The following is a 10393-nucleotide window of genomic DNA, read 5'->3' as shown; positions in this document are numbered from 1 at the left end:
TTGTCACCGGAAGTATTTCAGATGGAATTGCGATTCCATCAGCTAACTGAAAATATGCCCCCAAAAACTTAAATAAGCTTGACATTATTTAGGGGAAATGGCTAATTCAAAAGAAGTTCGCTATGAACAAGCTAGCTGCTATTGCAAGCCAAACATCAGTGAGGGGATTGTTTGAAAGCGCCAGAAATTAGAATGTTGGAGGAACCGACTCCGTCCGTCTGTCCGTAACGGAGTCGGAGAAGTAGAATTCGGCCTTTAGGGGGCAAAAAGGCGTGAGCACACCCAATAATAACCTTGACCCTGCCTCCACTTTCTCCCTTACTTTCTTTTTCCCTACTTCTCTCTGTTTCTGCATCTGCTTTTTGATGTTACAAAAGAACAACAATCAGTTAACTATAGTCAAAAATGAAAATCAATTAATTTCCATATAATAACCCTGTTAACATGGCCTAGTCTATTGTGTACAGTTGCATTGCTGCATCTGTCAAAGTCTCCACTGGACCCTGTCACCACAGCAGCCTCCATCTCTAACCCTAACCCTAGCTCTATATATTTGCTAGAAAATTGAAAACAATATGGTTTGGATATTTGAATTTTCTAAATGTCGAAAATGCAGCTGCTTGCACCTGACGCCTCTGGTACTGCCTCATCTTCGGGCTGCAGACTCTCCCTAACTTAGCTTGGCTTTTGGCGGTCTAAACATTTGTTCAATATTTTTACATTTTGCAGCATTTGCTTGGAGTGCCCGTTGTTTTTTGTCTCTTGCTTTTACCGCTCCACCCTTTTCTCCTTTTCTTTTCCTTTCCATTTCTTTGCAAAAGAAACTTTAATACAATGCATTGCTTCCACCCACTCCAACGAATTGGCCATACGAAAACGATAGATTTTTGACCAATCGCGATCTGTAAACCGGATGGACAAGTGCACCGTTCAAGTTTACACCGGGGGAATCCCCAACCCCACAGCCTTTGGATTTTGGATCGGTCCAGTTAAACAGTTGCTTGGTATTCAGGCCGTCTTCAAAGTGAGCGTAAACTATTAGGCTATATATTTGTTTGCATAGTGCAATGGCCATAGCGGCCGTTAGCTTGACCGGCCGTTCGGGAAATTTCCCGATTCTCCCGATGGCCAGTCCGACACTGTGGACAGGGCATGCAAGGAATTGCAACTTCACTGAATTCATACAGGTTTGTTTTCACCTAAATGCAAAATACAATGCAAAATACAATGTAGCCTATATATGCATTTATATAGCCTATATTGTGTGTGTCACTGAAATATGTGTGTGTCACTGACATCTTACTCACTGACTGCATCACGGCCACTGAGCCTTATCTATAATACTAGGAATTTGTGTGTTCATCATGGGCACTGTGCACTGGTATGGCCGTGTGCACTTATGCACCTTTTCGGTCGGTTATTTAATTTCTATTGACTTGAGAAATGTGACGTTCTAAGCAGGTATAGGGTGCAAGGGTGGGTGACAACAACGATAGGGATGTTTTTTCTTTAAGGGACTGAGACATTTTAAGCTACGATATCTTGTTGTAATGCCACTGTCTGACCTATACTCCAGAGCAAAAGGTGGCGGTAATGCACCAATAAACTGGATGCAGTAAAACAAGAAGTAGACATTCAGTTACATGCACAGTCAACAACGACAGCTTGCAGTTTGCTTTGTACTGTGTATTATAGCTAGTTAGTTAACCTAAGCTTCTCAGCATTTACATTCAAACGTAGCCACAGCAGGACACTTGCAGCGACTTTGCTGGCCTGGTTTGGTGAGTAGTCTAACGTTAATTTACACATAGGCCAGCTAGTAGGCTACGTGAGTAGCAGTATGTAGCAGGCACTTTAGCTAGCTAAAAATATGGCAACTACTGGAGATAACTTCTTACCAAGTCTACCTATGCATTGAGAATGGGTCACCTTTGGGCTCCCAGGAACCCTTCGCCATAACTGTGGTGGACTTGGACCGGGTCTCGAAACCGTGCATGATACCGGAGCGGCAGAATTCTAAAATCACTGATTTGATCAGCGTTTACACGTCGATTGTTTGTCAATGTAACAGGAAGAAGACGATGCGCAATGGACAATTTACCGCTATGGCAACTTAAATTAAGAAAGTGAATACATGTGAAAATAATTCAAATTTAAGAATGAATGAGTCAGTTGGCTGAGCGGTGAGGGAGTCGGGCTAGTAATTCGAAGGTTGCCAGTTCGATTCCCGGTCATGCAAACTGATGTTGTGTCCTTGGGCAAGGCACTTCACCCTACTTGCCTGGGGGGAATGTCCCTGTACTTACTGTAAGTCGCTCTGGATAAGAGCTTCTGCTAAATGACAAAATCTGAATATAGGCCAAGCAAATTGACTTGAGGTACTTTTTTTTTTTCATACCAACGATTAGCTAGCTAGACATACCTAGCTTCAAATTACTAAATGTAATGTAGTTAGTGATATGAAACCAATCACAAATTTGCAATAGCATGCGACCACATTACGTACGCACAGGCAATGTTAGTGAACTGACCGAAAGAGCGAGCCGTTGTTGCTATAGTGTCAAAAAAGCAAACAAGCTAGCCTAACACTTAGCCGAATTGTTCTGCAGATTTACATTACATTTACAATTAGTCATTTAGCAGACGCTCTTATCCAGAGCGACTTACAGTAAGTACAGGGACATTCTCCCTGAGGCAAGTAGGGTGAAGTGCCTTGCCCAAGGACACAACATCAGTTGGCATGACCGGGAATCGAACTGGCAACCTTCGGATTACTAGCCCGAATCCCTCACCGCTCAGCCACCTGACTCCGATAGATAGATTGTATTGTACGTTGTACATTAAATCGTACAAAGTAATTTTGAGCTAAACTGTGTACTGTATATTTCATCCAGTATCTAGAGCTATCACTAAGCGCGTTGTTGGTTTTACCCATGGCGGAGCTAACCCTTACCTACGAGGACGCTGTTACTGACACAATTGATCGCTAGATGGCGCATACTGCAACCAGTATGTTAGAGTTTACAGAGCTTTGAGTCCAGATAAATGACTGTAAAAAGAATGGACATAGTAACAGCAGAGAATGCCTGGTAACAGCCAGACCCCCGCCCTTCGGCTTGAGGCAACGCCCCGGTGGACGCGAATCGCTTGCCATCGCTCGCCTTCCCACAGTTCACCACGCGCGGGGGCGTATCAAACAGATTAATGTAGAATTGTAGTTCTCTAAAGTCACTGTTGTAGTTGTCATGGCCAAGTGTGCAGACTTGGGTTTACGTACTCGCAACATCGATCAAAATACAACTTGTATACTAAATACAAAACTGTTTAATAGACATACACGTTGACATGTGTAAAAACGTTTTATTATAGTACTCAAAGTCTCTGCTAATCTGTCGATACGACCAGGGAGTTCCAGCCGGGTTTATAGTAGTAGCCCGGCTAGAACTCCCTGGAACGTAACTTTGTTCGAGAGTACAAAGTACAAAAAAAACACCAGGAGCACTGACAACGTCGGCAAACCTGTGCCTGGCCTCATTCTTTTTATTAATGTCTTTGTACAAATACAGAGACGTATCGTACTGTACAGGACTGGATATGCAGCCACACAGGCGATTAGTTTCTCCTCCATCTTAAAAACTGAAAGCTAGACATGTTTACCATGGTTGCTACGTTACGAGAAACAAGAAAACACTGCCATTGGCCATCGCTAGCGAAAATCGCTCCTCATTTGCATAAATTTGAGAAAATCTCAACTCCGTCGCGTCGCTACCCACAATGCACCACGCAAGCGATTCGCCTGGCTCCATTGAAAATGAATGGAAAACATGTTGTCGCTCGCATCGCGTCGCTGCAGTGTAAACGCACCGTAAGAATTATTTTGCAAAGACGGTGTCTGTCATTTTAGGTTGTTCTTATCACTGATGTCTGCTCAAGTGCTAATTTTTTGCTCAGTTTGTTTTTAATTAGTTATTTGACAACCGCGGCACCACCACCCGATCACTACTGTGCAGACTTTGCCTACGTTCTGCCATTTATGCTCCAGCCTCTTCTGCTTACTCTCTTACCACTGTCACGCAGCGGGTGTAGCGGTTGTATACTCATCGTGCGTTGTGTATTGATGGCACCAGTTGTATGTAACAGACGTGGTCTTGCTCCATCAGAGGGTTCACTTGGCCAATGGTTGCTCCGGGAGTCAAACCTGCCACCTCTGGCATCCCAAGCGCGACCACTACCAGCTACGCCAAAGAAAATCTAGCTATTCATTGACGCGGGTGGCCTGTTACATACTTGAGGAGTGAGTTTCACCGATTCACACCGGCAAAACTGGGACCATCAGACAGACCCCCCCCTCAGACAGTTAGCTAGAGCTAGAGACGTTCACTGACAAGCTAGAGACACATTTATTTTGACAGACTGTTACAGAATGTAACAAACTCACACATTACACACATTGTTTCTTTTGTCGAGATATTAAAATGTCATTCTGGGCTACACTCAAAAGGTTGGAGGCTGCAGCCCCTGAAAAATGGTTGGCGACACCCCTGCTCAGAACTAGGTCATCAAATTCTGTGATGGTACTGCTATTTTTGGCATATTATACAGGGATAGCAATCAATCAGTTTATTACTCTAAAATAAAAGAAACTGTTAAACCCTGTTGACATGTTATGTTAAGATGGTCTCCTATCTGTGCCTTTGTTTTTCATTCTGGAATCTGTAGCTTCATGAGCTGCTATGTCTGCTGAGGCTTCAGCTCAGAGGATGGCAACTTCCCCAGTCCCTGTTCCTCTGTCTGCCAGCCAGGGCTCTGCCAGCCAGGGCTCTGAGGAGAAGGAGAGTGGTGGAGCACTGGCAAGGAGCAAGTATATCAAGTTGAACGTGGGGGGCTCCCTGCATTATACCACAGTACAAACCCTGAGCAAAGAGGAAAGCTTGCTGAGGAGCATGTGTGATGGAGGAACCGACGTCGCTATAGACTCGGAAGGTATGTGACACTTCCTGCTACCAGAGCTCACACTTTGGGATTAGAAGAAACAGTGCTGATTGTTGAAAGTTACAAGAAAGAAACATTTCATATGGTTTTATTCTAGGCTGGATAGTGTTGGATAGGTGTGGGCGCCATTTTGGATTGGTCTTGAACTTCTTACGGGATGGCTCAGTACCTCTCCCTGAAGCCCACAGAGAGCTGGAGGAAGTTTTGAAAGAGGCTCAGTACTACAGGGTCCAGGGGCTGGTCCAACACTGCCTCGCTACCATGCAGGTACTGTCTCGCCTCATCTGTTTAATTTTGCAGTGGAATTGGGTGTTCTTTATCCATACCCTTATAATAATCAGAACCCATGTATTGAATAAAATGCTGTTTATGTAACAATTCCTAAAATCTATATATACCTCAATCTACTTCTAAAGATTTGTCTGTGTTTTTTGTCATATCAGTCCTATTTATTTTTTCATTGATATATTGATGGAGAATGTAATGACTCTGGTGTCCCTCAGATGCGAAATGACATTTATGAGGGGGTGTGCCGCATTCCTATGATCACCTCAGCCAAAGAAGAACAAAGGATGATTACCACCTGTAGGAAGGTGAGAGAAACGAATGGGAATATCGAATGCCAAAGGAGAGCTTCAAGAGAAAAAAGTTCAGGGCAATACAGGGTGTTAAGACAACAATAAATCTTACATGTGCAAATGAAATATTATCCAGTAGTGAATTATATTTGAGCAGTAAATATAAATGAATTCATATTTTAATGTTTTCTGTCTTCTGCAGCCTGTAGTTAAGCTTCAAAACAACAGAGGAAACAACAAGTACTCGTATACCAGGTAATGTTACCCTTCAAAATGGTTCTCAGAAAAAGACATACCCTCACCTAAATAGCAAGCACAGAAGTGTTAACTTCATACAAGTAGTAGTGATAATAATAAATGTTTGTGGTGAGTTATGTTTTGTGAAAAGCCTCAAATGACAACCAGAACCTACTCCACCAATGCAATGCAAAAAAAAGAGGCGTTTCCTGATGTTTAAAGAACAGAACGCTGTGCATCTTTAAGGTTAGGTCATTTGAATTTCAGTTATTTCAAAGCTTTTCACAAACCATAAATCATCACATAAAAGTGATTATTTTTTCTAGGTTTATTCACTCCAGGCCTTTTCTTCTAGATATCTTTCAATATACAAGTTACCAAAAACAAAACAGTTCATTGGGTAGAATCACAGAAGCTCCTCGTGGATTAATAAATTGTCATTCCCCCTGGGATGTTAAGTCATCTTTAATTATATGAAATCGAAAATTTGTGAAAATGAATCAATTTACTGTACTGAATTATCAAATGATCTGGAGTCGTGCGCAAGCTAGCCAGATGTTGTAGAATATTTTAATGGTTGTCTAGCCAAAAGGTTTCCCTAAGCCCGAGAATCAGCTTTATTCAACAAGTTACACAAACAAGGAATGTACTGTGGCAGGAAGGTTCATACGATAAACATATAAGAATCTTAAATATTAAAAAGTAGAAAATGTACAACTGTCTAAATAATTCTAAACACTACTATACAATGTAAAATATAAAATAAGATAAGAAATAAGTGCAATATGACTGGTGATTTTGATTCAATATGATTCAGATTTTGAATGGAGGTGCCAACCAAATCATTTTCATCCAAGGAGTCCTTCAGATACTCTAATAATAATCTAGTAATATTTAAAAAGCATTATCCAGTCACTTTTACTAGTGAAGGCCAGAGTATTCACAGTCACTGAACTTTAACAGTAAATAATACAAAAAACTGCTTTGACAGTACTGGATCATTTGTCATTGGTTTTCTTGGTGTCAGATACATTTATAATTATGAGTAATGATTGGTTTGAGCCGTATATTACTGACGCCTTTCACAAGATTTTCATGTAATTATTGAAAATGTTGGCACACACATTAGTTATTATTAATTGTTATGGACTGACAAACCTAATTTTTTCCTTTTCATTAGTAACTCTGATGACAACCTACTCAAGAACATTGAGCTGTTTGATAAGCTGGGTCTACGCTTCAACGGCCGTGTTCTGTTTGTCAAAGATGTGCTTGGTGATGAGATCTGTTGTTGGTCCTTTTATGGCGAAGGCCGCAAGATTGCTGAGGTCTGCTGTACCTCCATTGTCTATGCAACTGAGAAGAAACAGACCAAAGTGAGTGCCTTGAAAGAAGTTAGAGTACCGTGATGATGTATAATCTGGCGACGGTGTGGTATACAGTTTTTGCAAAGTAAACATACGCACATGGGCAACATGGCATGCCAATAATGCTAGCCCACATGTGATCAAATCAAATTGTATTTTTATAGCCCTTTATACCTGCAATGTCACACAGGGCTTCCCGTGCCCATTGAACTGCACCTAAACCCCTCAAAGAAGACAAGGAAAAACTCCCAGGAAAAATATCTGGTGATAGAGAGGTGCAGACAGTAGGCTGAAAACAATTAGAAAAGTATGATTAGTCAAACATGGATATCCTTATGTTTAACCTGCTACTGATATCCAGGCAAAGGCTAATTTCTTGTTCAGGAAGTTTCCTAAATTTGGTCATCTTAGATTTTAGAAAATATATTTTTTCTGTATTATTGAGGGTGAAGAAAATCTATATTGACATATGGTGAATAATTTTAACCCCAAATGAACAGAATTATAACTATGAGTAACTCCCAGGAGCATACCGTCTTGTGCCTCATGAATCATTTATGTAGTCTGTAAGCCTCTATGTAGTCTGAAAGAAATAGGGCGCTATGTCAATGAAAATGGTCATAGTAACATTTATTCTTGTCCATGTCAGTTCATCATTTAATCTGAGTTGATGACTACTTTCAATGAATAGTTAATGTAGCTGATGTGAATTGGTTAAACTCACTCAAGTATAAGTACAGAATCAGGATGAATGAGAGGTCGGAGACCAGCTGTGTGGAGGGTTAGGGCTAACCCTAACCCTTAATCACTGGGTTAGGGTTCCCTTCATCACTGCTGTCTCAATCATCTCTGGCGAGTGTCCGCCTTTGAATCTGGATATGTGAGGGTCTAGCAGTTTGCTCCTGGTTAGAAAGGAAAGTGGCTTATTGTTGTTAAATATATGTCTAATATTCTTTAAAATTAAAAAAATCTGTTCAATGCTTGGACCTGATCATACTTTTTCATACCTGATAGGTGGAGTTTCCAGAAGCACGTATTTTTGAAGAAACTCTCAATATTCTTATCTATGAGAATGGACGCTCTGGTCCTGGTGGAGTGGGTCTTTTGGAGTCTGGTGGCTCGGGTTCCTCTCCCAGGGCTGGTCAGCTGGAGGAAGAGGGGGCAGGAGGGGACAGGGGGGCCGGCATGGCAGGAGTGGACAGAAGGGTGAGACGGATCCACGTGAGGAGGCACATTATGCATGATGAGAGGGGCCATGGTCAACAGACTGTCTACAAGGACTGAAAGAGAAGTCTTTATTCCTGGGGAAATGGAGAGGGATATTAAAAGATGAAGATGCACTACTAGGAGGTAACATTGGGAATCACTGCACATATGATAAATAGAATCCTTTATAGACTGGAAAACACCTAACTTGAAGTTCTCTTGATTTCAAACTTTGGAGAGGAACCTTTGATGTTGGCACAATGCGCTAATAATGATGCCCAAGTACCGTCAACTGGTTTGATATTCCCTGCTTATTGAATGAATGATATGTCATACCAAAATAACATGTACTCACATCATTTCAACAGTTATTGTTAGTGTCATGAACACAAAATAGAGGAGTTCACAGTCATAATTTGGTACTTAAACATTGCACAAGTAGTAATTGGGGAGTCTTGGGGATTTCTGGGGAAGGATATGTAAATAGAAACTACACCCACTATTTGCTTTCATATTTTTTTTATTACATTTTTCATCATTAAGTTATAAAAAATATGGTTAATTTATTATATTTATTTTATTATTGTGAATGTATTATGTAAGATCATCTTGTAGGGATTTTGTAGTAGAAGGTTTAGGCAACTGATTTACAGTTGAATGACAATTTAAAATTAATTCAGGATTCCCCATGTAATTTCTGAAATATAATGGATTTTTGTTCATTTGCATTTCAAATTCCAGTTCTGAAACTGAAAGTACCATACCAATGCCATATAATGGGGAGTTTTATTTTTTTGTTTTTACAGATGTGCAAGCCATAATTTCTCAACATTATGTAATTTGTTTGTCCAATGTTAAACTTGGTCTTGTTAAATGTCATTGTCTTCATTCATTTGTCATTGTATATAGTTTTATATTTGGATCCTTGAAATAAGTGATTTTTCTCTAACTGTGACAAGTTCCCACATTAAATGTGAGTGACTAACATCTAAATGTGGTATGGATGGAATATTTGTTTTATTTAATATTCGATTATTTGCATCCTATATGATGTTTTCAGTCTGTTAAACTAAACTGATCTAGCACTTCTTGGGGTACAAGTTTCTTAATTTGGGAAGCATTCACTGTGAGCAGTTACAAAAGTAAACAGTATTAGATGACATGATGATGTAAACAATACCTTCTTCCACAGATTTCAGATGTGAATTGCAAAGGTATCACGCAATTTTAAAAGTATCCTTTTTCAACCGTATAACCTAATTCAAGATCTCTCACAAATGTATTCAAAATGAAATATTTTATCTAATTTGCATAGGTAACACCTCTTCTAATTGTATGTGCCAATGACAATTAATCTTTGGATCTAATTCTAAGGTTAATGGCACTGGAATAGTATGGAATGCTTAGTTGATAAATGACAGCAAATCATCAAGTGTGTGTGTGGGTGCAAATCAGCATCAAACGATCATAGCCCGGCTAATAAGGAGTATGTTGGAGTTTAACTATGTACACAACAGAACTTCTTTCATTTAATGCTGTATTATGAAAGTAATAACCAAAGTATAATTTAAAGGGGTGATTGACTGGGTTTTTGGGGTATTTCACACTGTTCCTTAAGGTCTCCGAATAGGGTATGTAACATTGGTTGGGCTGAAAATGGCCCAGGTGCTGTTCTATGCCCCCTGATACATCCTCTGAAATTTTCCCGGGAAAAAACGCTAGGTTTTCTCCTTTTATGGTATTCTCATGAATATATAGATGAGCTGCGCGCTGATTGGTTGGTTTACAACAAGTGAAGCTGTGGAGCAAAGACGCAACACGGCCAACACTCACTGAAACAAGGAAGGTAGAGACTTGAAATAAAAATGTACAAATAAATCTATTGTGTCTACACAACACTGTTTTCAACAGATTGTCTAGATATCATTTGAAATGATTACGTTAGTCAGACCCTCCAGGAATTCGCGATGTTGCGATCGCACCAATTCACGCAATTTCAATGATTCCCCGCGA

At 40.3% G+C, this 10393-nt stretch overlaps 1 protein-coding gene across 1 annotated transcript; it reads left to right on the top strand.

The window, feature by feature from the left end:
* The first annotated feature begins 1759 nt into the window (after positions 1 to 1759).
* Positions 1760 to 9573, top strand: kctd13 (potassium channel tetramerization domain containing 13). The gene is made up of 7 exons (XM_067233014.1): positions 1760 to 1781; positions 4720 to 4983; positions 5090 to 5259; positions 5496 to 5585; positions 5773 to 5825; positions 6988 to 7183; positions 8189 to 9573. Exons 2-7 carry the CDS (start codon positions 4734 to 4736, stop codon positions 8456 to 8458), a joined length of 1029 nt encoding a protein of 342 aa, XP_067089115.1. The 5' UTR covers positions 1760 to 1781; positions 4720 to 4733; the 3' UTR covers positions 8459 to 9573.
* Positions 9574 to 10393: the final 820 nt, after the last annotated feature.

The sequence above is a fragment of the Osmerus mordax genome, chromosome 3 (genome assembly GCF_038355195.1).
Source record: "Osmerus mordax isolate fOsmMor3 chromosome 3, fOsmMor3.pri, whole genome shotgun sequence".
Classification (NCBI taxonomy): domain Eukaryota; kingdom Metazoa; phylum Chordata; class Actinopteri; order Osmeriformes; family Osmeridae; genus Osmerus; species Osmerus mordax.
Note: the sequence above shows the minus strand (reverse complement) of the source record. Positions and strands in the feature narration are given on the sequence as shown.